The 27,897-nt window shown below is 39.1% G+C and overlaps 2 protein-coding genes across 4 annotated transcripts; one reads left to right on the forward strand and one right to left on the reverse strand.

Moving 5' to 3' along the window:
• Positions 1 to 4,155: 4,155 nt before the first annotated feature.
• Positions 4,156 to 14,551, reverse strand: LOC126398780 (dihydrolipoyllysine-residue succinyltransferase component of 2-oxoglutarate dehydrogenase complex, mitochondrial-like). Its single transcript, XM_050058373.1, has 15 exons — positions 14,411 to 14,551; positions 11,298 to 11,331; positions 10,958 to 11,000; positions 10,613 to 10,677; positions 10,446 to 10,520; positions 10,250 to 10,305; positions 9,793 to 9,901; positions 8,708 to 8,857; positions 8,501 to 8,574; positions 8,306 to 8,403; positions 8,018 to 8,148; positions 7,825 to 7,898; positions 7,639 to 7,722; positions 7,348 to 7,515; positions 4,156 to 6,467 (listed from the first exon to the last, which is right to left on the reverse strand). The coding sequence occupies exons 1-15, from the start codon at positions 14,471 to 14,473 to the stop codon at positions 6,333 to 6,335; spliced, it is 1,359 nt and encodes a 452-aa protein (XP_049914330.1). The 5' UTR covers positions 14,474 to 14,551; the 3' UTR covers positions 4,156 to 6,332.
• A 359-nt stretch (positions 14,552 to 14,910) lies between these two features.
• On the forward strand, positions 14,911 to 27,641 carry LOC126398378 (prospero homeobox protein 1-like). Of its 3 annotated transcripts, none has more exons than XM_050057663.1 (5): positions 14,911 to 15,085; positions 15,543 to 16,852; positions 17,240 to 17,341; positions 17,897 to 18,091; positions 23,297 to 27,641. In XM_050057663.1, the coding sequence occupies exons 2-5, from the start codon at positions 15,548 to 15,550 to the stop codon at positions 23,462 to 23,464; spliced, it is 1,770 nt and encodes a 589-aa protein (XP_049913620.1). In that variant the 5' UTR covers positions 14,911 to 15,085; positions 15,543 to 15,547; the 3' UTR covers positions 23,465 to 27,641. The 3 variants fall into 3 exon arrangements, with proteins under 3 accessions (XP_049913620.1, XP_049913618.1, XP_049913619.1); XM_050057661.1 differs by having other exon boundaries at positions 23,361 to 27,641; XM_050057662.1 differs by lacking the exon at positions 14,911 to 15,085 and having other exon boundaries at positions 15,355 to 16,852; positions 23,361 to 27,641.
• Positions 27,642 to 27,897: the final 256 nt, after the last annotated feature.

Consider the following 27,897-nt stretch of genomic DNA (forward strand, 5'->3'; position numbering starts at 1 on the left):
TAATATCGTTCGTCATAAGGACACGGGAGGATGTTTAAGACTAACATCCTGTTTGAGTTATATCCTCTTCTTCTTCTTCATCATCGTGATCTCTTCCCCCTGTGGATCCTCCAGAAAGTCTTTTTCAACATGGTGGCTGACATCTACGTATGTCTGATTCAGGGTGCGTTCCGAATAGCATACTTTTTCCTTTTGCTTTTCGTAGGTACTGCAGCTGCCTTTAAAAAGTACGTACTGTTGCATGTAGTATGCACACAGTTGGGACATAAGTCTTCCTTATGACATAACGCCCTGAACTTTGACCCTCTTACTCATATATCCGTTGCCATGGAGATAACAAAATGCCGCCAGAGATGGAGGTCAACCCGAAGAGATCTGTTGTTTTTTTGCAATGTGTAATAACTGCATATATTGTAGATTTTAAAAGTATTATAGTCACAATAGGAAAATTACATAGCTAATGCTGTCAGCATTACTCAATGAAGAGCTGTGGTAGCTGTCAGAGTTGAAAACTATTCCAACTCTCTTCTTCATTATCACCTTCCTCTCTGGACGTTCTCCTGGATCCTACAGGAAGCACATTGTGTTCCAAGCCATTCGATTGCTCCACATCCTTAAAATTTTGTCTAGAAGGGATGGCAACTGGCTGCCAGAATGGTACCAAGATCCAGGTCCCACAAGATCATTCAAACAATGGTCACCATTACAATTGGAAATCTTTGCTTCAACAGTTTTCTTTAAAGAGCTTTAGTAAAGACATGTCTCTTTTTGCTAGAGTTCTCTGTGAAATGATAAAACAAGTTCTTACCCTGATGTGAGTATGGCCTCCGTCTTCTTCTTCCTGCATCTTGGTAAAAAAATTAGGCAAAGACATTTGTCTTGAAGGAATACCTCACCGGATATCAGTTACTCACTGCATGTTACCTTGAATTGATGTAGAGAACTTTTTCTTCATGATGAAGAATCCAAAAACAGAGAACACTTCTTGCTGAATCGAAGTCATAGGGGGCTGCATTTAACAACAGCAAAACAATATCAAAGCATCTGTTACAAATGCTTACACAACTTGCATTGTATACTACAAGTCCTGCTTTTCTAGTCATATGCTCAGTACTTCCCAAACAGCCCTTTCTTGACGAGGAACTGAACTCAAAGTGAAACTTATCTATGCTCTCTTCAAAGCAAGACTCCATTCATAAGAACTATAAGTTTAATTCGCTGAACATGAGACCTACTGGTCTACCGCTGCCTTGATCAGTTAGTTTGTGTTATTGTTTGAATTTGGTGTTTTAAAGCAGTAGTTCTAAACTGGTCCAGCCACAGGGTTCAGAAGTCATTAGTTCAAGGTCCAAGGAGTTGAATAAATTCAGCATCATACTTGCGTGTGGCCATGTTGTCAAGCTAGTTTTCTGTCTCTGTTAAGTAGCTGTATGTTATTCACTCACTTTACAGCAGGAAACAGCACCTCAAAATAAAAGCGTTGTGCCGGAAATTCACTGTACTTTAAAATAGTGTTTTTTACGAACTTGACACGTTTGCAAGTCACTTGCGGTCCATTAGGAATGAACCTGCAACCCATTTTTGGACCACAACCCACCAGTTGGGAACCACTTTTTTAAAGGGTAAGTTTGGATTCACCCAAGTCACACAAAAACAAACCATCTAAACAATCAAGGAAGTGATAGACCAGCAGCTCCTGTGTTCAGGGAGGTAAAATGACAATGAAGTCTGGCTTTCAAGAGAACAAAATGGTCATTTGGAGGTGAAGTTTTCCTTTCACACCAACAATAATTTGAACATTTGCTGTTTGGCTCAGAAAAAGGTTTGCAAAATTCCAATATGTGACACTTTAACTCCAACAAAGTTATTATAATACTGTATATTATTCAGAGACTATCAGTTTATCAAGGCCCATAAAACTTACCTTATTTGAATGAGATTCTTGTGAACATTTAGTGAATTTCAGTCACATTGTGTAATTATAATATACAGGATCCCTCTCATAACCATCAGTAATGTATAAAATATAAGCTGTAGCTGAGTCCAGATAAAAATTATATAAAAAGCAATACAAGTATGTAGTCATGCTTTCGATTAGTTTGTCCCCGGCTGTGTTCATGGGGGATGTGTACAGAATTATCTAATAGATGTAAAACCACGACAGGATGTTAGTTAGAATTCGTTTGAACATGCATACAAGGGTTGCTCATTTGACAAAATGTGTTAAGATGTTCCACTAAATGAAGAGTACTCTAATAAAACCTAACAGGATGTCTTCAATAATTTAAAAGTAAAAGTGTTTGAGAATAAAAATATAAATGGACAGTGTTGCTTGTTAATATTAGTATCTCCTTAAACCCAAAAACACACTTTTTCAATTGGATTAAAGACAATTCTTTATATAATGACACTGATATAATTAGCGATTTAAAAGAGGAAAAATAACAGAATAATTTAGGTAAATTATCTCTCTGATGTGGCTTAATGAAAACAAACAGCTAGCTGCCAATTTCTAATGGGCCATCTTTCATCTGAATGGACACAAAGACTTAAAACCCACATCTTATTGAGCAGTCCAATTGGAAATTCACAGATTTGGCCAAATTTTGAAGACGAAACAAAAACCTGCCAACAAACCCTTCAGATATCTATGCACCCACTGGCACACGCTGCCAATTAACATGATCTCAAAAGCGCTAATGGAATCTTGAGCGGTAATAAAAGTAAATAATTAAATTAAAGGAACCCTTGTATCATTGTTTGCTGTATTCAGGCCCATTAGGACCTCCAGTATTCTCATGGTAATCTAATGTTTTGGGTTTTTTGTGTCCTCATAATGAATTCTGTGTTTTTCCTCCAAACAGTGTTGTTCAGACATTTGTGTAGGTGCTGGCAGAGAAACAAAGACGTACATTAGGACCCATTGTCCTCCGTGATTATTAAAGTAAACAGAAATACTGAAGGGGCATCATACACAGCTGCACACACTTGAGCCTGTGTTTGTGAAGTGGGAGAAAGGGCCAAGCAACCCTCAAGACTTTGTCAGAGACGATCCCATTATTTGGAGCTTCTCAAGAGCAGAGCAGTGGGCTGGCTAATGAGGCTTTGAAGATCGGTCTTCGGTACAGAATTCAGCCGCAGCAGGGAATTCAGGAGCAAAGCAGATTTGGCACGAGATGAAATGCTTCAGCCAGGGTCGGCCATGACAGCGTTCACGGCCTCAGCTTTGTGCTTTTATTTTGCCGTGTGAGTCTTTTTCAAAAAGACAAAGTCCATTTCTAGAAGATGAAACTTGAGCTGAAATGTGCTGCCTCTTGAAAGTCAGACATTCGAGTCGACAGTTGAAGACCCCTCAGTGGAATGACATTGCTTTCCGGGTCAGCATGCTGTACTTCTGGGGACGTTCAGGTCCCCAGATTTTGCTGCAGAGTGAGCACTCCTCACTTTCACGCCACTCTTTGATACAGACAGGTGCGGACTTTCCACTGTAAGCCTTCGAGATAACGTTATCTTCTCTCTACTGCTTGGAAAAGGTGAATTTACAGCTCACAACAATGTAGTACGACACAGTCTCTGGGTTTTGCTTGATATCTAGTGTCGGGAAAATATATTGTTGCACGTCAGATCCATTGTTTGCGCTGATTGCTTGTTTACTATATCACATGAATGCTACTGACACACTGAACTGAACCCAGGTCAAACTTTAGAACTTTCGATGGAAAAATCCCCTGAATTGTCAAACATTCATAATAAACAAACAAATCTGATTCAACTGGCATAACTCTGAGTCAGGTACAGCCCTAAAATGTGCAGTCAACAGTTTCTCTAGTGCAGTGTACACTTGGAATTGTTTGGTCTATACAACTTCAGAAAATAGCTACAGAAAAAGCCTTTTACAAGTTCTTAGAGCTCGATATTACGTCTTCAGATGTCTTGTTTTGTGTGAACAACAATTCAAAACCCAGAGATTCCATTTACAATCATATGAGACAAACTAAAGAAGGAAAACCTTAAACCTTAACCGTTATTATCAAAATAGTTGCCGATTAATGGATAAGTCAATCGACGTGAAAAGGACTAGACTAGTAAGCTCTAGTTAATCACTGTTGGACTAAAGTGTGTACAAAGCCTGTAAAGTAAATGTGCAAGACAAAATTTCGTACATAAAACTTTTGAGATGTTTAATGTTTAAAACAGTTTCTTTAAATACATACAAGTATTCTATATATAGGATAGCACAAAGCAAATCTCATCCAACAGTGGAGCTCAACATAAAAACCTGCTGCCAAATTGTGCATTTTGAACATTACTCCCAACATATTGCCCATAAAGTAACAATATAGTGTATATAGAGTGCTGCAGGGATGAGGCTTTGATTTTAGCATTGCTCTGGTTCCCTCGACAAAAAGCGGATGAGATTTTTCATTGAATTTTGGATTATTATTAAAAAAAGCTCTGTGGTGAACAAAACTTTTTGATAGTTACACATTTTGTTTAGCAAGATAATCTTTACAAATATTCACCACTTTTATGATATTTGAAGCAAAAATGCAACTGCCAGAGGTAAAAAGCTAATGTTAGACTACAAATGATCGACACTATGGTCATATGACTTCAACGTCGTTACCACAATGAGGCTGTAAAGCCGTGTTCAGCATGATAAATTTCTGTAGTCTCATTTAGCCGCTTGTCAGCAACCACCTTTTTTTTTAGACTCATAAAAGCTTCAAAATTTACAAGTGGAGTATTTACTGATGTATTTCATGTTAAAGAACAAAATGTAAAAAATCTCTAGGGGCCGTACACGTGCCGCGTCTTTAACCACCTGGAAAATGCAAGCTGGGGCACTGGCCGCTACTTTTGTGCCAGCTTTCAAGAGCGCAGCAGCAGGTGGCATCTGAGGTTGCTAAGCAAACTTAACAAGCACTGTTAAGTGCAGAGCTGATCTTCTTCCTGGTGCTGTTTATAAGTGTGTGGGCACATCGTCCATGGGACTGATGTAAAGCTCAGAAAGCTCTGCACCAAAATGATCAACTTTTCCGTATTTATTACAGACTGATGTTTCTCTTCACGTGACATGCGGTGTGCGCTGCTGCATTCCTAAAGTTGAACTCAGTTTATCGTTTATCTCGGGGCACAGCTGTTGGCATAGCTGTTGGCATTGCTCTGGCGTTTGAGCGCACCTGCCGTGCGTCTACATTGAAAACAATGAAGTTGAGGGCACAAAAAACGCGGCATGTGTACGGGCCCTTAAACTTGCGTTAACCACAGACCTTATTTCAGGTATCTATCCAAAAACCCATTGACTTTGAGACGAGGGAAGTGCAAAAACGCTAGGTCATTTCTGTATTTTAGGACTCATTCCTGTACCACTCTATATATATGTACACAGGTTAAAAAACAAATAGTGTTTGGTTTGTGTTTTGTACAGTTTCTGCTAATGAACAGTGAATTCATGTGTCTGTTTTACAAGAAAGCTGAAAGCAATTTGATCAACATTATAAGACTTTGAAGGTCAAAGAATCTGCAGGGCAGATTTAAGACAAAACGGAAATGATACAGGACATGGACGACTGTGCGAAGCAGGAATCTAACTGAGGTCACCTCTAAACATGGCACAGGGACACGTGTTTCATACAAAAACCTGCTTTCCTGGTAGCTGATTCTTTTCCCCAGACTGTTGCTAGTAACAATGACCAGCAGCAAACCAAAGAATTCTTTCAATCCTGTGTTTACATTAAAAACATCTTGAACTAATCTGTGTGAGCGCAGCTTGGCCCCGCTATGGAAAAAGTGGCTCAGGAGGAGCACTAACTAACGAGCAGTGGACAAAGTCAGGCAGCCAACTGCTGCCTGGAAAAGCCATTTTGTTTCATGATTACACAAATGTGCCAAAGATGCAGTGAGTGTTTGTCTATTGCTTCATATGTCCATCTGAAGAGCACATAGGTATAATGACACACCTGTCTGTGAGTTATCGTCAACATTTTATGCCTATGTGTGCCAATTTTTGTCCTGAGACGTGTGATGTAAATGTGACTTGTCCCACGTCTAAATTCCAATATAGCAAAACAGTAACTGATAGAAGATGGCGAACAATCTATTTACTCTGCTGATCGAGCCACAGCCCATTTCAAGCATATTTTTTTTTTACAGATAATACCACGTATTTAAGCTCCATGTGAGTGTTGTGACCTTAATATCCCCTCCTGCAGTCCAGTCAGACTATTTAAAAAGACAGCAATAGTTGTGTTGGCGATCTTGTGCGTGTTTTGTGACACGGAGTCCATTTTTATGCATCTTTAAATAAGAGTAATGTGGTGGTGGAAACATCACATGTCCAGAAGCAGCACTCGTGGATCTTCCACCACCGCTTTGATCTTGCGTAAGAAAGTGACCGCTTCTCTGCCATCAACGAGCCGGTGGTCGTATGTCAGAGCCACGTACATCATGGGCCGGATCTCGACCTGCCAAAGCAGAAAGCAGTTTTATTGTTTACTCTTGTTTGAGTGCATCAGATGTAGAAAACAAGTAGATCCATGTTAGTATGTATGATCACTGTCTGCCCAGGCTGTCTGTACGTGTAGCTCAGGTCTGACATTAATTTCCTGGAGACTTTTCTGTGTAAAGCATCGTCTTACACATATAATTCCAACTCCTACTGTATGTGTAAATTGTCTGCGATGTAAAGCCACAGCTCATGATTTATGTGTTCACAATGTATGGTGCGACTGTCAAGCCACAACCTGAGTGCTCACACTGTACGTTCAGGTACGTTCTGTAGGAAAGAAAGGCCCATCGGCCCCTGCAGACTCTTCTGGTTACTGACTTCTCAACAAAGATTTGTTTGAAAGCTCCAAGGCAGCTAGAAGTTTGTTTGCTAACAGAGGTCTGTAATGTTACATCAAAGCTGGTCACAAGGATGCATTATTGCCAACGTTACTCTCGTTCATACGTATGCCGTTTCCACAGCTCGACCAACCTGACCCTCTTATTTCCTGTCACCATGGCACTTTCAGTCTGCTGTCAGAGCCTGACAACAGCCAACCAAAATTTTCTGCCAGAAATTCCTTCAAACGTCAGCCAGCCGGGAGCAGTTAATCAAGCCATGATCAGTCCTCGCTTCTACAAACAACGTCTGGCGAAGCGAAAAATTCAGAACGACTCCAAAATGAGTCGTGCAGCTCAAAAAACGTGTCAGAAACATTCTCAAATCGCACGGTGTATGCACAGCTTAAAGTCACTATTCACTTTCTTAGTAGTCATACAGTTATAGCTCATTTAATTGTTTCTTTTTAAACACTGAAACAATTATGACACCTGTATCTACAGACACATAACTCTCACCTGGCCATTGATGGCCACAGGTCGGTCGAAGATGCCATGCATGCCCAGGATGGCAGACTGTGGGGGGTTGATGATGGGTGTGCCAAACATGGAGCCAAACACGCCACCGTTGCTGATGGTAAAGGTGCCTCCATCCATGTCCTCAACGGCAAGCTCATTTTTACGAGCCTGAGGCACACAACACAAATCATTTTCTCTTTTTCGTGGTGAATTAAGCAGATGTTGGTTTAAAACTACTTTGCAGTTTAAAATGACAAACATCTGGGACACCTGTAGCACAAAGCTTTTTACCTTTTCTCCCAGTGCATTAATGGTTTTCTCGATGTCAGCGAAGTTCATGGTCTCAACATTACGGATCACCGGCACAACAAGACCCTAAACAAATACTCTGTTACTCAGCTGTATTCAATGTGACTCAGCATTTAGCAGAAACAGTTTTAATATAAAAAATAAAGTTTATAGAACCAGAAGTCATACCTTTGGAGTTGCCACAGCGACGCTAATGTCCACATAATCCCTGTAGACAATCTCTTTGGTTGTATCATCAATAACTGTAGATAAACAATTCGGGAAAACAAGTCAGTTACACAACAGGGAGTAAAGCTCCCTTGGAGAAAGTTCAATTTTAGGCAAAAAAAAAACCAGTGGAAGTCAGTCAGTGTTATCTTACCAGCATTGACAGCAGGTTGGTCAGTCAGAGCGTGTGCGGCTGCCTTCACAAATGCTGACATAAAACCCAGTTTGATGTTGTGTTTCTTTACAAAGACATCTTGATGGAGTTTCCTCATTTCCTTTATGTTGCTGAAGCAAAGTTAAGTAAGTATTAGAACATTAGTTTAGTGAGCAAACCTCTTTGAAAACTGGAGAAGCCTGCTGAGGCTTGTAGTCCTGACTGATGAGGGTTTAGACTCATGTGGATACTATGAGGTAAGTTAGATAAATCTGTGCTGCGGCTCACCTCATGTCCACCTCGTTGAAGGTGGTCAACATGGCGCAGGTGTTTTGAGCCTCTTTTAGCCTCTGGGCGATCCTTAACCTCATACGGTTCATCTTCACCTGGACAGAAGGAGAACAAACTTCATTATGTCCAATATTAACTCTAACTAAAGAAACAAAACATCAATTAAAAATGTCATCAGCATGTGTGTGTTACCCTGTTTTCTCCTCTGCTTCCTGCTGCTGGAGGAGCTGGAGCTGGAGCTGCAGGTGTGGGCTTGATGGCAGAAACTTGTCAAAGGGGGAAAGACAGGATGTGATATTAAAACAGTGTTCGTGGCCTAATCGGATACATACTGCACATTAATTACATATAAATGCTTTCTGTAGCATGTGGATTCATAAGCTGGAGAAGGAAACACACCAGGTTTGGCTTGAGCGGCCTGTGGTGGCACCGGGGGCACTGGAGGCATGGCAGAGGGGGCTGAAGTTGGAGGTGGTGGTGGAGGAGGAGGTGGAGGGGCTGCAGCCGGTGTCTCTGCAGCTGGGGAGGGAGCAGCTTTGGCAGCAACAGCTGAGGACACAGAAGTAAAGAAAGACAACTCGTCATCTTGTAATTATAAGGTTCAATCTGACTTAACCCAAACAAAACTTAAACTAATGGTGCCTGGAGATTGACCTCTACACTGAACAAAATATTTATCACTGATCTTTACTTAGCCTGCAATGCTTTTTGAATAAGAAAAATAAGATTTGTTCCACAACAAAAAATAAAAGCCATAAAAATATCATAGAAAGCATTTAATTAAATGTTCTCATACATGTAGACACTCTGTTAAACACTATTTTTATGTTTTTAAACAAATTATAAGTGAACTATAAGTTTGTTTTACATGAAAATCATTGCTTCTTTTCATGTTTTGCAAGATAGAAAATTATAATTACTAGCAGAAAGTGGTGGTTCTGTCTACTATCTACCTATCTGACATGTCCGTAAAAACCCCATTTACAAAACTGACAGGATTTAGGTATTCTACATTTAGCATAACTTCTGGGTGTTGACATTTTCACGTATGAAAGAGACTTGTTCCACATATTTTTGCCATTTGAAATGCAAAAACGTGAAAGCTTAATATCTCAAAACCATTCAGAATGCAGACTGAACCTTATAGTTCTAATGTGGCAAAATGTAGTATGGGTCTGATGATTTCCAAAATACCAAAATTCTGCCTTATTACTGCTGAGATAATTCAATACATTTTAAAGCAGTGTGTCTATGGTACCAAAACAAAGAAAACCACATCAAATGTTCCCCATTGAAAAGAATTTGTTATATTTTAATACTGTATATTATTAAGGGAAAATAAGGCTGTTTGAGTAGAAAGGCAGTTTTATCTCCAAGTAAATTTTTAAAAAATGTAATATTTTGGTACTGAAACTCAGGTATCATGCTGCCACCAACATATTACTTCGGGAATAAAAGGATAACTGATGGGTCTCTAAGATCACCTCCTTTCCGGAGTTTGAAGAGCGGCGTCCCTCCTTCTACCCTCCCTCCATCAGGCACCAGCAGTTCCTCAATGACACCAGCTGCTGGAGCGGGGACCTGTACTGAGGTCTGCAAGTACAAAATACAGACTTTTTTTTAGAAGTCATTTTCACACACTCTGTTTAAAGGGGATCTATTATATCACTGTAACAGAGAACAGTGGCACTTTTTCCCTAAAAATTACCAGTAAAATCTTCTAGACACAACCAGACATGTTCCAGCAGAAATATGATCTGAAGTTAAGAAGACATTAACGACATCAGTAACCAAGATTACATGTTTCCTAGATGTTAGCATGTAGCTACATGTAGCACCTCATTATTTGGAACTTTGGCCACATTTAATCTGACATATTAACATCATATATAAAAAAAAATCAGAGAGGATTTTAGGGCTGATGGTCTTTCTTGTTCATACCTTGTCCGTCTCAATTTCACACACCACCTCATCTTCTGTCACTGAGTCGCCCACAGCTGAAACAAACAATGAAAGAGCATACAGTATTTCATGTGCAGAATATAATTAAACATTTGGCCCATTCATAATACAATATGGGACACCGACTCCTGTGAAATATTGACAACTTAACTAAGATATTTTGACTTATACTGACCTTTCTCCCACCTCACATCCCCCTCTGAAACAGATTCTGCGAATGCAGGAGTTTTGACTGTGACAACCTCATCCCCTGCACAGACACCAAAACAACAGTTGCTGTAAGTTAAACACTGAGCAGAGTGACCGTCAGTACAAAGTGCTGAGAATTGTTGCAATGCATACTGTGAACAGCAGATGTCTTGAAGTATCTGATGTGGAAGACATTCGCTGATGATGGAAATTCACATCTAAATGTCGAGAAAAAAAATAATTACTTGTATTTTTAGACAAATGCATTTGTGCAAACCAAATTACCGTGCTTTACCATGCACAAATGATCTGATCAATACGCAGATGCCTTCCTCATCTTTTTACCTTTATTGTAATGCACATAAAACCCCTTTGAGATCATTTTTGCTGCACAGATTTACAGTTGAGTTACATAAATAAAATAGACTCTGACAATGTTTTAGAGTGGTTACTGAGGGGCGTTTAAAGACAGCCAGCAAAGCAGGAGAGAGCACTTACGACTGAGAATTCCTGTAAACTAGCCGCCTGCAGACAGGGAGGCCTTGAAAGAAAACAAAAAAGAAGAGGAAGAAAGAAAATCAACAACAGCAGCTTTTCCTGAGGCTCTCACATGAGATATGAGAGGAGTTCTCTGAGAGCTGCAATTTACCACTTGTGGGCTCCTAAATGCATCTCAGTCATTTGACAAGCATCACTTACTCTGCTTTGGATGATCCACTCACAGAGCTTGTTTATTCATGAGCAGTAACATTAAGACTGCAGTTTTAGATGCTGCATTACTGATGAGGTTCTCGAATCAAGCTAAAGGTCTGGTCTGCTTCGTCAGAGGCACACTTACCTGATGCACTTTGTCGGACCAGCACATTATTGGCCTGAAAAGATGAAAAGTAAAACTTCAAAAATATGGTTCATATTAAATTATTTATATATGTTGCCTGCGAATTATGACAGCCCTTTAAACTGGCAACTTTTCAATCACATTAGGTTGATTTTGATTAGTTGTCCTCCCCATACTTTGATTAAAAACAAGTCTGTCGCCAATGTTGAGCATCAAACCATCACGTACTTTCCCCCTACATCTTACACAAAGGTTTACCAGTTAACCAGCCTACTTAATCTGATATACAAACAAGCTTATGCAAACTGTAAGTCCTCTAAAAAAAACCCACCCATAAATTCTGAACTTTCATAGCTCGCCGTTAAAACCGCTGGATTCTCCTATGCTGACTGTTACTGTGCTGCATTGCCGCATGTTATGAGTCATGTGTCGGGTAATTTGAGGACAGAGCCTCTCGTTAAGAGGCCTTCTTCGTTCTGCCTGCTTTTACACTGATGTTTGCTTGGTGGAGTCGCTTGTTTGCCAAACCTAAACCTCCGGATGTGGGATGCCAGAGGAGGGTAGAGTTGTCAGAAATGGATCAAACCTTATATAGAAGATCAAAGTGTGCACAAACATGCTGCCACCACGTTTCTGTAGTGTTCAGTGCTCTGACTCACCAGAACAACTGGTGTTTATTATGTACCATGAAGAACAGAGAGTACAACGTTACACTGGCGGATGAACAGCCAAAATATTCAGGCATCTTGGGTTAATGTTTTCAATCTGTTCTGCTTGTGCGGTTTCTTTTATAATATTTTCTAAAAGAGTCTTTTGTGCCATTGCTGACACACATTTGCGAAGTTAATGAAACTGCCCCACATCAAATCCTACCTTCAACCAATCATCCCCTTAAATTATTCAATCTGTTGATCAAAAGTCCAAAGTAGTTTTTAAAGCACAAATGCAATACATTCACCGACACTGATTCCAGTTTTAACTTAGTCTCGCCACCAGACAATCAAAGATCTCCGCCTTCTGATAGTCTGGGGACACTCCTTTCTAAAGTGTGTTTAACACACTGGAGAAAACGGCCGGCAACAAAGCAACGCCTCTTGCATTTTTGAAAAGGACACGTCCTCCCGGAAATGTGTGCTCCCCCTTTTCTCGTCTGCAAGGACACAAACACACAGAGAGCTTGAAAATGGATGCCGAGAGATTTAACTCCATTTTATCGTGTGCTCAGTCCACAAGATTGTGGAAATGAAGCACTTACAGTGACTTTGTTTAAAACTTTTAATGCACTCGGACTATGTTTATGAGCACAAGAGTTCAGCGAGCCACCGAAGGACCGCCCTGCGGATTTACTATTGGTTCTGCAACGTAGGGAGTTTTTTTAAACTCTGAAATTGTATCCACTCATCTAAACACAAAATCAGGGAGAAAGACATCAGTCTTTAGTTAAGCAAAGCATCTAAAGACTGACTTGTGAGTCTAGTTATAACTAAACTAAGCGATAATAACAGTAATCATTAGTTGTACCCCTAGTTATACACTCAGCCGCCAGTTTATTGGGTAGTAGGTAGGCTACACCTAATCAAAACTAAAGCCTAATGCAACAGCCCTGCAATAAATCCACAAAGGTAATGATGATCAGTTTTTGTTTTGGAGAGGTGTTGCTTTAACTGTATGGTCAATGTGAAGGATGACGTTTGTGGTGCTGTTGAACTCGGGGTGTCTACAGATATAACCAAGTTAAACTGAAGACTTTTTAAGACCTTTTAAATGCCACCTTATATGAATTTAAAGACCAAACCTGCGACGGAAATACCCATTTAAACATACAGTTCAAAGTGAACAGTAAGGAAAACAACAACAATTGGGTGAGTTTAAGTTAAATGTGTTTAATGTAAAAAGAAAACTAAATCTCATCGCTGTTATAAATGCTATTTATTACTGCAATTCTTCAGTCTGTCCAATGATTGTAAACAGTCATTGGGTCTGTCAGGCTGGAGAATTTTTTGCAGTAATGTGACCAAAACTATTTAAGACTCATCAAATCTGAATTTAAGACAATTTAAGACTTTTTAAGGACCTGTAGACACACTGTAGACACTGTTATTAAGCCGACCCTCATACATGCTATAAATGAGGTGGAGTAAAATAATACAAAGAGTTATCAGTATGAGGCAATAAACTGTAGCAGCACCATAAACTGCAGCCTCTAAAGATGAACATAGTTCTAGCTAGGTGTACTAAACTGTCGACTGAGTGCATTTTTGTGAATGAAGATGAACTAAAAATCAGTCTAACACAACAGCACCACAAACTGCAACTTCTAGAGTGACTGTGAAGTTAAATCAAAACCTCTTTAAGACTTTTAACACAAACTGACCGTTGTAGTCTAGCCTTCATGCAGGTATGCTTTACTGCTTTGGGCTGCATCATTTTTAGCCAAGTGTACCTAATAAACTGACAACTGACTGTATTTCTCCATAACCCTATGCAGGACAATAGTCTCTCTGAAGTAGGGAGAAGGACAAATGAACCCTGACAGTCACAGGACACACCAGATTGTACTGGCATGAGCATGTTTCAGCTCCATTACCTGCTCAAAGCACTTTAAAGACACCTGAAGCTTGACATGCTATTAACTTGGGTTATAGTATGTGTAACATGACATGGGCTATTTCTGTAAGGTCAGCTGCACTCACTTCAGTCATAAACACACAGCAGCATAACATGCTAACATTAGCCTGTAAAGACTGTTTGGTGTAGTGTTAAAGCAGTTTTTGAAGGAACAGCCAATAGTTTACAGCAGACAGGGGTCTTAGCTAGTTACTTAGTGAGCTTGTTATGACTTGCTAACAAAGCTTTCTTTAAATGTTGCTTTTATTCTGATATAAAGCCCCATTTTCAATAGTCAGGTAGTTAACAGGGTGCTGCTCTTAGTTTCTTCTTCAACTTATCCTCACTAGCTGCCTCTGAAGCTGTCGGTGTCCGTCCTTGGTAGGCGAGGCCCTGCTACACAAGCTAACATTAGCTAGCTAACCGCTAGCTGTGCCTTGTTTTAACCAGTCGGAACTGTCTCAGAGTTAAAACACAGGCTCCGTCCAGTGTGTTTTCCAACCTACCTGGCTCACCGCCGACAGAGAGCGACCAAGCGTCTGGTATGCACATCTGGACCGTGATAACATGGCGCTAGCTAGCGGCTGTGCCTCCTATCTGACAGCAGTTGGTGGAGCGGTGCGGAAGCGCGCTGCTACCAGGCGCGAGGGCGGGCCGACTGGGAGCAACCACTGCGGCTGGAAGGGGAGGGGGAGTCTGGAGCACAGAGCGGCGGGAGATGGGGGTGGATAGAAATCAAACTCGACACTATGAACTAAAACCTGACAAAAATCATATTAATTATTGATTTATTTCTTAATAATAATTATTACCTATTAGTTATTGTAGTTTTTCAGATGATAGCATTCATTTAAGGTAATAGGACTGTACCATTGCTAGCATGAGGCAGTGATTCATACTTTATACATTCTTTCAAATTAATTGTTCACTGTTCAAGAAAAATGGGAAGAAAAAGAATCCAATTTGAATGTTTTCTTAATATAGTCCATTAAATGTGATTTGCCTAATTTAAATAACATATTTAATGTCATTATGTGCAGGTAGGGATGGGATAGGTTGACATATTTGACCACACCTCCTGTATTTTGGTGGGGCTCTTAGCTGGACCACTACAAATACTTGAGTCACTCCTGCAAGCTCCAGACCTGCATCCTCCTCGGGTCCCTTTCCACAGGCAACAGGTGGGTTGTTGTTTTATACTGTATGTAGATGTGCTCTTTATTTTATAAGTTGCATGATTTAGCTTTTACTGCCATTTCAAACTAGGATGTAAGATGTTTATCTGTATCTGTATCTCTGTTTATCTTTATTTTTACCCATGTATCAAGTCTCGTGTAATTATGACTAAACTAAAAAAAAAATGCAACTCAAAAGTGAGGTGGAAATACCTGAAAATATTTGAAAAATGTTGTGTGCTAGTGGTGAAAAAAAAAAGCCAACATACCAAATGCTTTATTCTAAAATTCTCTTTTATCTGGACATTATTTATTATTGTGGCTTCATGTTAAAGTTGAGTCATATTCCAGTTCATTTGAGTGAAATAAATAGCCAGAAAAATGTCTTATTACATTTTATTTTGATTTATCTGCAAGTCAAGTCAAATCCAAGTTTGTCAGTGTTGTTTTTTTTAAACCCTAGCAAGCATGAATCCAAGCATTTGGAGCAAAGGTATGTATCCTTCCAGCAGCATTTGCCTTGACGGCTGCACCACAGAGCACCTCTCCTCCTTTCAGCCAGACCCCGTGCTGTCAAACTCAGATGTGTCAGGTGTCCCTGTGTCTTCACACAAAGACGGCGAGGACATAAAGATGCTCCCGGAGAATGCCTATTACAGCAGCAATGATGCTGGTTCAAGTCTGTTTTGCTCTGGCCAGCTGGAGCTCAGTCCATCCAGAGACGGCACCACTGGACATTTACCCCCCAGGAGGCACCTGTCTCCTGCTCCGAGTTCTTGTGGTCACCCTGAGTGGAACTTAAACAGTGGCCGTCAAGCAAAACGTGCCAGGGTAGAGAATATCATCAAAGGCATGACCAGCTCAAGTCAGGATGTGGAGTCAGGCGGCATGCAGGAAAATGAAAGGATTCAGGATCAGGAGCATGTGGAAAGAAGCCAGACGACGAGAAATCACCTTGAGAGTCAGCATCAGCACCTCAGACAGCTCAGAACAAGGTTCGGCCATGTGGACGAAACAGCTGACACTACGGACAGCAGCAAGGACAGGAAATACCCCACCTGGAACCATTCTTCTGAAACATCTCCAAGGGAGGCATTCACAGATTCTCACAGTGAGTCTGAGAGCAGCTCGAGTAGAAAATATCAAGGATGGAAGAAGATGAAGCTGATGAACTACTTCCAGTCCAAACCTGAGAGATTAAAGCTGATGGCGGATGTCTTAAAGTACGAACTGTCCAGAGCTGTCAGCAGGAGCGTCGACTCTATTTTCAAAAGCATGCCGCTTCTACAGACATCACTAAACGACGAGGGGAGTATAGAGACAGATACGCCTCTTCAGCCATCTGTAGGTAAAGATGATACATTAAGACTTTCCTGTTGCACCAATACAGAGGTGCAAGTCCCAAATGTTCAGACTGAAGCTCTGTCTCTGGTTGTGCAAAAGCCTCGACTGGAAAGAGCTGACAAGTTCATCTTTCAGTCCAGATCAAGAGCTCAGCATCATCCCAAACCTTCAGTCCCCTTCACTTGTGACTCCACTCACAACACTGCCCGTCCACATGCCCTCAGGTGTTTGCACGATGGATGCTCCGAAGTGGATCAAGCAAAGTTTGGCAGACGTTGGAATTCGGTCAAAGTGAGATCGAAGGTCAACTCCAGGTCCATCAGAAGCCCACAGACTGTGTCGGTGGATCCATTGCTGCTGGAAAGCCTGTGTCTCCCGCATGTCAAGATTGAGTCTGATTGCCTGAAGAATAACCTCTACATGCTGAATGTATCCTTTACAATTGCTTCTTAAAGCCACAAGAAAACCAAATAAAAGATCCAACATTGGACTACATCAATACAGTGACAGAAAATAATGATTCCTTATTGTAGCTTCTGAACCTGACACCTGCCTTTTCCACACCAGTAATAAGTCTCCCTTTGCCTATGAGGTCCAAATAACAACCCAGTCTGTCACAAACCTTATCACAATTATTTCCCCTCTCTTTTAAAGAAGGCTACAACTTTCGCACCTTACAAAATCCAGTAAGAACTCCCTTTGATCCTCAAAACTTTGAAGAAAACTGCAGTTTCTCTCCACTTCCAAATCTCACCAGTCCAGGTGTTTCTTTTGTGCAGGATGTGTGTGTTTCACCCTTAACGCTGCTGCATTCAGGAGGGTCTGACCACAAATCACCTGAAGAAAGCAAAGCTCATGTTCTTCTACACTCGCTACCCGAGCTCGCTGGTGCTGAAAATGTGTTTCCATGATGTGCAGGTGAGAAAACACTTGAAATACTGAGCACTGGTGCATTTCTTCTATACGTTTGTGCCATTTTAAAAGGTTTTATTTATAAAATATGACTTGATTTTACTGTAAAAAATACAGATGTATAGCATTTGTCACAATCTTGGTAAAGGTATGTCTTAATACCTTGAAGGAGACATATTTCTTGCTGTTTCTGGGAGAAAATCTTAAAGTGACGCATGATCCCAAACCTGTTTTATTCTTTAATAATGCATCTCTGTCGCCACAGAATAAAGAGTCAGTGAGACAAAATAATAGTTTCTGCTTTTTTTTATTAGTCAACAACATTACAATCAAGCAATCAGATCAGGATTAAAAACTGTACATCATTATTTCATATCTGTAAAACACAAATTGTGTAAAAAAAAAAAAAAAAAGGCAACACAGATGTAAAAACGCTGTAGTTATATTTTATTCGCTTCATATTTTTAATACTCCTCTCTCCCATAAAGACAAATCAATCACAGCATATTAACCTTCTCACTCTGATCATGTCACTTACCTGTGTGTCCGCCTCGTCCTCAGTTCACGCGCTGCATCACCTCCCAGCTCATCAAGTGGTTCAGTAACTTCAGGGAGTTCTACTACATCCAGATGGAGAAGTTCGCCCGGCACGCTCTCGCAGAAGGAGTGGTCGACGTGAGGGGTCTGACTGTGGGGAGAGAATCAGAACTTTTCAGGGCTCTCAACATGCACTACAACAAAGCCAACGACTTCCAGGTAAACCGATGCTACACTGTGATTCTTATACTGCTCTGAATGAACTAAACACTAATGACATCTTACTGACATCATGCAGATATTTGCTTTGGGAGCTTTCACTGTGTTCATTTTATTTGTCTTACTTTGATCTTCTTGTCTTCATATTTCTCAGTAGTCTAACATCTTAAAATAATTGTCTAATCTGTCCGCTTCACTGCAGTTGCATCTCCTCATTTGTAACTGGTTTATATATTTTAGTGGCTTTACAGGATTCATTTAGCTCTTTCTAATATTTTGTATGTAATATGATACATACACATAGTTAATGTGAATTGCTTTTGTAGTGCTTGCTTTTTACTGTAAGTACAGAGGTAAAAAAATACTTAAAAGAATTTAAAGCCATGCTTCATTATAGCCAGATCCCCTGCACGTGTAAACACACGTCTACTACAGGCTCAATTAGATGTGATAATGCATGCAGATAATTTCAAGAGGATTTTCTGTCAGGTTAGTAAATAACTAAATATATCTTTATTGTCCATAAGGGAATTTGTATGGAAATATTTTAGTAATACTTAAAATATATCCAACTCTTACTTTTTTCTTTTGACATTTTATTATTCATGCTGAATTTTTCCAACATGTAAATTTGATCACATCACAAAGTTACTTAACAGCATAACTGCTATAGACAAAATATACAAAATACAGATACTCAAACGAGCTTACCACAAAAAAAAAAGGTCATGAATATGGCACATACTGGCAGCTCAGGGAATCAGATTAGATACAACTTTTGTGTTCAAAGAAATAAATAAAAGCCTTCTTAAAGTTTACAAAAATCAGCTGGTTGAGCCAAATGTGGATTATTTAACTTCCATCCAGTTTCCAGTCATAAACCCACATTAATATTGGCATGAGAAAAAAAAACTTCTCATATTGTTTTTTATAATCTACTATAACTAAGTTATAAAGACATCACTACATCAGTGAACAGGTGGAAGGAAATACTGATATTAATATGCATGGATACAGGACTGTGAGGGTCACTGTGATTAGCATTTTCTCTTTTATCTGGTAATTTATAAGTGTTCATGTTGACCTGTTTATGTGCACACAGGCGTTGTGTACTCTTCCACGCTGTCTGCCACATATTAACATAAAGTAACATTTAGTAGCTTTAATACTATTTCTACTAACTAGTGCATCTCCTTCATTACAACACTACAGCAGTGAGAAGTGTCAGTGACACAGTGAGAAAAGTGTCATAGAAGGCGAGTTTACTGAATATAATCTTGAATGAGGATTTGCTGCAAAAATTAACAGTTGATAATGGATTTCATAACTTGTGAGTAAATGATATCATGAACACGGCTTAGTAATACCTGTTACAAGGCTTTTTGATGATTCGAATGAGCCTTGTAACTAAAGAAGCACACTGTGAAGTTCATGTCACAGTTTTTTAGTGTCATTATTTTTTTCAAGAGTAAAGTTAAAATATTACCAAATTTTAGTTTTGGAGTTATATTTTTTTTAAAAAAAAGGTCACTTTGATTTGTTGGTTGATTTGAGTAATTAGGTTGTTGCATTGTGTTTAATATATCGTTTAACAACATGATTATCGCTGCCAAAAGGCTTTAACCTTGTTTATTGATTTATCCCTTTTTTGGGCAAATAAATTACACTGAAAATACAAGTGTAGGGAGGTGGAGAGAGTCTGTAACCACAACTGTATGAAATACGACAGGAAGAGCAATTACACCTGATGGATAGTAGGCAAGAACAGATATGATTTCAGAGGTGCTGGATTATTTGCATCAAATGTGTATTATTAACATGAAATCAATTTACTGGGACATAACCTCGGAGTATTTAAAGTCAATTTCATACAAGTACATGATAATTTTATGACATTTTTTTATGGCCAAATTAATAATTAATAAGGGATTAAACATCCTGCTCGGTGGTCTTAATCTTTTAGTTTATACGTGAGTAACATCTCCAGACAGCCTGCAATCAGATTTTTTTTTAAAAAAATAACGGTAAAATATTTGCCTGCAGTGGGAATACACAGGTTAATAGACTTTTTAAAAAAAATGTATTTATTTATTTTTTTAAGGAAACTGTATTCAGTGCTTTTAAAGACTTTTTTTTTAAAAGACCTGCACATTTGGACAAGATTAAAAATTTAGGACAAATGAAAATGGAAATTATGTGACTATGCTCAGCGTGGAGCATCAAGGATTCCAGCAGAAGAAAAAAACAAACAAAAAATAAGAGAAACAGGCCAAAACATAGTTAGTTATGTGTGATAACATCAAAGTCAAAAATTGGGGTTTCTTTTCAAGAAACAGAAATGATGTAACTGTACTGAATAAACCTCTCTTTTACTTCAGTCACCGTCAAAGTCATGTCAAACTATTTTTCTATTCTATGGAATAAAAACAGGAGGACTGTCCTGATAGTAAATTGAAAGTTTCAAAAAACTTTCAAAAATGCAGTCCAAACTGAACATTTGAACATTTTTTGAAACTTTCAATTGACTATCAGGACAGTCCTCCTGTTTTTATTTCATAAAATTCATTCCCTGTCTTTGAAGAGCACCTGAGCGACTTTTTGTCTCCTGACAATCTTGACCCAGTGCAGCACTCACTATTTTTATTTTTTATTTTTCTATTCTTTTGGTTTTTATTTTCTTAGATTCCACACATGAACACACCCAGCAGTGATGTTGGGTGTGGGAGCTGAAATCAAACATGCATATTAGATGGAATGTAAACAGGGACTGCCCTCTTTGTCTCAAACAGGTTTCCTTCACACATCATCAACAGTAAAAGCTCATCTGTGAGTTGGACCTAAAGTCTGTTGTTTTAATGCATGACACACTGGTTCCTCACACTATTTTAAGCCATGCTTGTGCTGGAAACATGCGCAGCAACATACTCACATACTTAATGACATCATAATATCCTATCTCAGCTGTTACACTGTTAAACTGAGGACATGGGTGCCTGTTGTGGCTGATGAGCATTAAGTGACTTGTCTCTTTGATGGTATTTATGTGACCCATAACATGTCTATACAGCTGAGTTTAAAAGTTACGTAAAATCCCTAACTTTGGCATCAGATGCTCTTTACACTGAGATACCAGAGGAATCAAAACAATCTGTGAGATGTACAGTAAATTACTACCTGACCAATGTTTACTGAACCCATCAGAATCAGTATTTGGCATATCAAACATGACAGTGATGATTCTGCAGTAATAGAAGCTCAAAGAGAAACTTCTGTATTTTTTTTTCTCAACCTGGACCCTATTTTCCCATCTTTGTGTCTAAGAGAATAATGGAAACAACTGTTTTTGAAACTGGTGCAGTATTGAGCGAAAGCACTGAAGCCAGCAATAGCAAAACAGGCTGCAATGTGACCACTTGCACCCTGTCAATATACGTCCACTATAAGTGCCTGTTTTTGCCACTGACAGGCTCAGATTGTTATTGTAAGTATTTGACAACATTATGGAAAAGATCCTACAGATACATACATTTTTTTCCTTTAACTTTAGCTTCTTCAGGTCTGTTTGTTATTGTGTCTAGCCAAGTCTTGCTCAAGACAAAATCTTGCGAGTTGTCACAGGAAGACAATAACAAACAGACTTCTTTGAAGAATTCTCTCCACAATGTCAGACACTAACAAGAACAATTGGAGCCTCTTAGTGACAAAAACAAGCACTTACAGTGGACTACATTGAGGGTGCGCTATTGCCCTTAATGATTACATTGCAGCCTGTTCTGCCACTGCCGGCTGCAGCGGTCTCACTCAATACAGGACCAGTTAAAAAATTGTTCTTCCAAAATAAAGTTGGAAAATACCCTTTTCCTCCTTTAACTGGTGGCAGAGGTGCTGAAAATGAAAAATTCGTCTGGTGCTTAGAGACAAATCCTCAGCCAACTATAGGGCCTTTTAAATCCTGATGTATTCTCCGTGCAGACTTGAACACATTGAACATCCAGAACATAAATTGTCCATCCTTTGGGGAGCTCAAATGTGCTCACAAGATTTAATGTTAGACTCGATAGATTTTAATATTTGATCAAATGCTGGTGAAGGAAAATGTCACAGGGTCACCATTACATAAGTAAAAAAAATAGTTAATATTAATTTAATACTCATGGAAACAAAGCATTCATTTGAGATTTTTTTTTTTGTCATATTCTCTGAATTACTGAGATTATTATCTTGGAATTATGAGAATGGTTTAAAAAAATAAATAAAAATCAGCTAATTTTACTGAATTAACAAGATAATAATCTCGTTAATTATGTTTTCTCCAAATTAATAAGCTTATTATCTTGTTAATTACTAGTTCTATTAAATGCATAATGTTTTAAGCAGCTTTTAAGAACTGAAAAATCCAGACGCCAAATAGATGACAAACAAATCAGATTACCTGAGCTAAGAATGTGATATATATCAGCTGATGTGAATTCGTTCCATTAGCTGATAAATTATAAATGATTACTGCTATATAGTGAAGCACAGAAATGCTAAACATATATTTCATCAAATGGGAAAAAAAAGAAAAAAGAGAAAGTTATCAAAAATGTGTACTTACATCATGGGTTGTCTAAATAAAATATATACTGGCCAATATATCATTATTGTGCTTTTAAACTATCGAATGTCAATATTGATACTGGCCTCAAAAATCCAGTATCTGTCAGGCCCGGCCAAAGGCAGGGATATTGTCCAAATTCACATTTATTATAAAATAAAATCAAGACCATTAAAAACTTTGATTGCAGCTGAGCCTTTTCTTGGAAGGTTTATATTTCAGCAAGTAGAGAATTATGTAATATTACCACCACACCACGCTGATGCAGTGTCTGCTGTGCTTCAAAGTCTTTGGACAGTGGACTGAATTTGGATGGCAAGGTTTAACGTTGCAATGTAATACTGTTTACCAGCTCCTGTATTGTTTGAACAATACATTTGTTAAGTGTATGAAAACACAGAAAAAACTTTAACACATTAAAATTAATAACGTTCATGCTGCTGTGCAGTTTGTTATTGATCATTCAACCAGTTTAATGTTATTGTCAATTAACAGTTTTCCCTGGTCTAAATTTTGACTCGTTACTTACCTTCATTTCCAGCGCCTGAATGTGATTATCTACAATATAAACTGGATGTGTGTAAAAAAATCTTTTTTAATCTTCACAGGTTCCTGACAGATTCCTGGAAGTTGCTGAGATTACACTGAGAGAGTTTTACATTTCAATTTCAGTGGGAAAGGATCGAGATCCGTCGTGGAAGAAAGCCATCTACAAAGTTATCTGTAAACTGGACAGTGACGTACCAGCTGAATTCAAAAGTCATCACGCTGGATGAGAACCAACCAGGAGACATCATGTGCCACAGTGGTTACTGTCACAATGTGGACTTACTCATGCCTTGATCAGCAAACTATTAGTTTCTGATGAAGAGCATGCGTCATTGTAAAACAGGTGACTGCATGTCTCCAATATGGCAGACTGATGTCTGAGTTTATCAACTGTCTGTTATTGTCGCATCCTAAGGTTGTTTTGTCATATGTATTTTGCTATATAAATCACATTATGTAGCAATAACACATATTCTTATTGATTGAAATGTCTTTTAGTCCAACACTGAACATTTTCTGATTTTTGGGAGACATTTTTCTCTAAGTAGTACAAAATAATGTCCACAGCACATGAGAAAAACATGTTTAATATTCAGCAGAGCTCATTATTACCAAGCTGTATTTATGTACAGGATATATAAAATGGAAATTAAATGAATTCAAAAATTGCTGAATTAGTACACGATGTCTGTTGTAGCAGTGGTTCTGTTTCTCTTCCATACTCACCATTCAGATCCATCCATCCACTTTCCATGTGGCTGGTTCTCCTTCGCAAATCAAACAGGCCTTCATCATCCATTCTGTGTGCTTCGGTCATAATGATCCTTGTTTCATCTTGTTACTCCCGTAACAGCATTGATAATCCAGAGGAAAATTTTCCATGAGTGAAAATCTTGGACCCCTTTGTTTCACAAGTGGACCCTTTGTAAATGTAAAATTTATATCAAAAACACCTGCTCCTTTAATAACTGCAGTGTGCACATATGCATTTGTGCTCTCAACAGCCCATTAACTAAAAAACTGCTGGCACTGTACATTTCTGCAAACCACAAATATGTCATATTTGCATGTTTCATATGTATCATATTGTTTCTCAAGTGATGTCATATGTAAGCTGAATGTGGGCAAGACACCTGTCAAGCTGCAGACCACTGATTGAGACCAACAAACAACAAAACCAGTGATTTAGCGACCCATAGCTGCTTTTTCCAGCTGATTTTTAGACAAGAAGAGTGGTTGTTTTTTACTGAAGCATTGCTGCCTTTCCTACTGAGACTGTGCCCCCCAAACCAGGCATTTCAGGCCAAAGCATGACCTTTACTGACCATAACCAAGTAGTTTTTGTTTCACCCTATCCGCTACATAATAATGAAAATGTAACGCATCCGTGGTTTGTAGAAACATTTTTTCTGGCGATTGGGTTGGTCAACAATGAGTGACAACAAGGGTCAAAGGTATATTCTAGTATACATCAAAGCAACATTATGCAACTTTTTCAAGAAAATTTAATTACCTTAAATAGCAGCTTCAAAATCATTTAAATGCTACACTTATAAAAGGGAGAATGGTGCGTCTTTTACTCTGTACCCTCAACGCTTTACCGCACTACATCACACACCAGAAGTAAGCTCTAAGAAGAAGCTAGCTCGGTGTTGTTGTACTCATATACCCTTAGCCATGCACAAATTTAACTTTGTAAGTGAGCAATCTAATGCAGGGTTGCAAACTGTTTATACTGTCCTGACGTAAACTGTACATGGACGTTGGAACTATTTTCTGAGAGGGGGGGCGGGATTTTTGTTGGGAGGGGCGGGGGAAGCACGCACACTTATCAATGATTAAGGATTTGATTTGAAGTTATTTTATAATAACATGCAGTTATAAGAGAACTAGAATGGATGAACACGGCATCTTCATTGTTAAGAAAATGAAACTTTGATAACTAAATCAAGACATTTAAGGAACATAACAGCATTATTTGTAACCTTGAATGAAAAAAAGAAAAGTCTGCGCTCCTGACTGAGGGCTTTCATGCATTTCCAAAAGTGGACCTTCTCTCAGTTGACCTACTGATGAAGATTTTAAGCAGGGTCGAGACATCGCTTTCATCCATAAGGTCACTGTGAGCGTTCATAATGGCCAAATGTGTTAGTCTCTCCTGCGTCATGGTGTTACGCAGCCAGGTTTTCAGCCTGCGCAAGGCTGTGAAAGAGCGCTCGGATGCAGCGACAGATATGGGCAGGGCCAGACAGAGCTTAATGAGCTTCTCCACCTGCAAGGTTTGCAGGATGGACACAACATCCTGGATGCCAAGGCTACTACTACTGTATGTAGTCAGGCAGGCTGCATATCACATCAAAAGCATAGATCTATGCATTAATGATATGAAAGAGATAAATGTAAGTCAGACAAATTGAGTTTAAATTCAGATTCTTTATTTTTTTTTAAAGCGTAATGCAGTGGGTAGGGAGTCTGGGATGCGGATGGGAGGGGGTGTGCACCCCCCGCACCCCTAGTTCCGACGTCTATGAAACTGTAGTGATCTGTCTCACAGTTAACAGGAAAACAATAACAATATGGCAGCAGAGTGTACACACAAACTGAATTAGTTGTGCTGGCCCGCCACAATATCAACACTGACCGCTATATCAATTTTCTTTTTTCTCTTTATTTACTACTAATACAGGTACTACTTTTAAAATGGGTACATTTAACTGCGTGCAGTACACTGATTCGCTCTGCCCCTCCTTGCCCCATTCTTGGGTTCTCTCTGTGTTTATCAGGCTACAAATGAAATAAGAATCAGCTAGCTAGTGCAACCTGCAGTCCCTCCACCTCACTGCTGCTTGGGGGTTACTTTGCCGGGAGGAGAGTGGGCGGCAGCCCTAGAGATGAGCCTCAAATTCAGCAAGTGCAAATCCCAGCGCCGGGGGTCACAGCGATGGGCAGCGGCATAGCTGGGTCTAACCTGTGTAACAGCAGCAACAGAAAGTTTGCTGTTCCAGCAAGGAGTTGGAGCGGTGTGGGATGAGCCCCCCAGCGTCTGGGTCTTCACTGGCTGAATCTGAGTTGCTACAGGACATGAAGACTGTCCACGGATAAATTTGCAACCATTTCTGAGCTTTTTTTCAGAGTTTAATTGACTTGTCAGACAGATAAAAATAAAAGCATATCATTTGAGTTCTTTTTCAGTTAAATCAACATTATGGTAAATGGGCTTTGATGTGCATTAGTGATCACATATAATAATAATGAGCTGAATGTGGTACCAATAACTTTTTTGCATCTTTAGTTTGAATGTAATGTAATATAACAGCAAGATTAAAAATTTGCATTCAAATAAGACATAAAAATCAAATTACCATTTTTGTTTTTAAAAAGCCACTGTAGGCTTAACTCATTATTGAGGAAACCAGGCTTTAATCACTTGAACCCCAATGTCCCTTGTAGACTTTATCTCCTTAGCTGACAAATTTGTTATCTTCGTAAACAGTCTTTGACAATCCTGTGAACCTCTCAAACCTACAGGAGATAAACATTACAGACCACATCAACCACCACAGTGAGCTGGTCCTTTTCAGCTACATCACATTACAATTTCTTACACTCACATTCATTCAAGCCACAATTTCAGAGAAAGAAAATGCTGCAAGAAGCACATTTGTCACAAAAAATACACTAGTCTGATTTTAAACTCTTAGGACTCTTAAAGATGGCAGCTTCTTTTTAGGTGCAATTATGTCACAGCATTGTATATTTAAAAGTTTAAATTATTTCTATATAAAAAAGGAGAAAATGGCTAACACACTACCATTAAGTGTAAAACTGGGGATTGGGATGTGATAAATTAGCATACAAAGTTTTACACTGAAATTTGCTTAGGTGTACGGAGTTGCTCCACATCACGGAAAGTTTATGTTATCATTTATTCTCTCACTCCCATTCTCCTCACTTAACCATGCAGTGACAACATGTTACCAGTCTTCCTTAAAGGGTAAGTTTAATATTTTTCAACCTTGTTTAAATGGAGTCTGGTGAGTTTGGTGATTTAGAGGCTGTTTCTGGTTAAACAAAAAGAATCTTACTCTTTAACAAAAAGGTCTATCTCTGTAGGGATCATTTCAGTAATGTTGTCAGACACTGAGAATAATAATCTGAGCCTGTCAGTGGCAAAAACAAACACTTTCAGTGGACGTAAACTGACAGTGCACAACTGCCCCAAGTGTTTACATTGCAGCCTGTTTTGCCGCTGCTGGCTGCAGCGCTCGCATTCAATACTGGGCCAGTTTAAAAAAACTGCTCCCATAAGTCACTTACAAACAAAAACATGGGATAATAGTGCCAGGTTAAAAATGACTGAACTTACCCTTTAAAAAAAATTCACATTGGCTAAACAAGTGAAGTCAGACAGATGTCAATAATTATTCTTCAGGCCATTGTTTAATTTCTAGCACATTCTCCTTCACTGTTTTGTGGGCAAACACACATGAGGCCTCTTGTTCATAAGGCTCTACTGCAAGAAAGACTCCCCAGGTCACCATAAATTTGTGAAACTTTTATTGTTTTCAAGTATGCCTGGGCCATGAAACAGTGCTACAGGTAAACAGTACAGGAAGCATGAAGAGTAAAAAACAGCAGGAAACATGACTTAATACAGAAT

Source organism: Epinephelus moara, chromosome 12 (assembly GCF_006386435.1).
Source record: "Epinephelus moara isolate mb chromosome 12, YSFRI_EMoa_1.0, whole genome shotgun sequence".
Taxonomy (NCBI): Eukaryota; Metazoa; Chordata; class Actinopteri; order Perciformes; family Serranidae; genus Epinephelus; species Epinephelus moara.

Bases quoted from the DNA above. Each gene is read 5' to 3' on its own strand.
- LOC126398780 (XM_050058373.1), bottom strand. From the start codon at position 14,473: ATGTTATCACGGTCCAGATGTGCATACCAGACGCTTGGTCGCTCTCTG. The intron at 10,678-10,957 runs GTAAGTGCTCTC...CTCGACATTTAG, and splicing joins GTTTACAGGAATTCTCAGTC to ATGTGAATTTCCATCATCAG. The intron at 7,516-7,638 runs GTAAAAAGCTTT...TGTGTGCCTCAG, and splicing joins TTAATGCACTGGGAGAAAAG to GCTCGTAAAAATGAGCTTGC.
- LOC126398378 (XM_050057661.1), top strand. From the start codon at position 15,548: ATGAATCCAAGCATTTGGAGCAAAGGTATGTATCCTTCCAGCAGCATT. The intron at 17,342-17,896 runs GTGAGAAAACAC...CCTCGTCCTCAG, and splicing joins TGTGTTTCCATGATGTGCAG to TTCACGCGCTGCATCACCTC. The intron at 18,092-23,360 runs GTAAACCGATGC...TTTCAATTTCAG, and splicing joins ACAAAGCCAACGACTTCCAG to TGGGAAAGGATCGAGATCCG.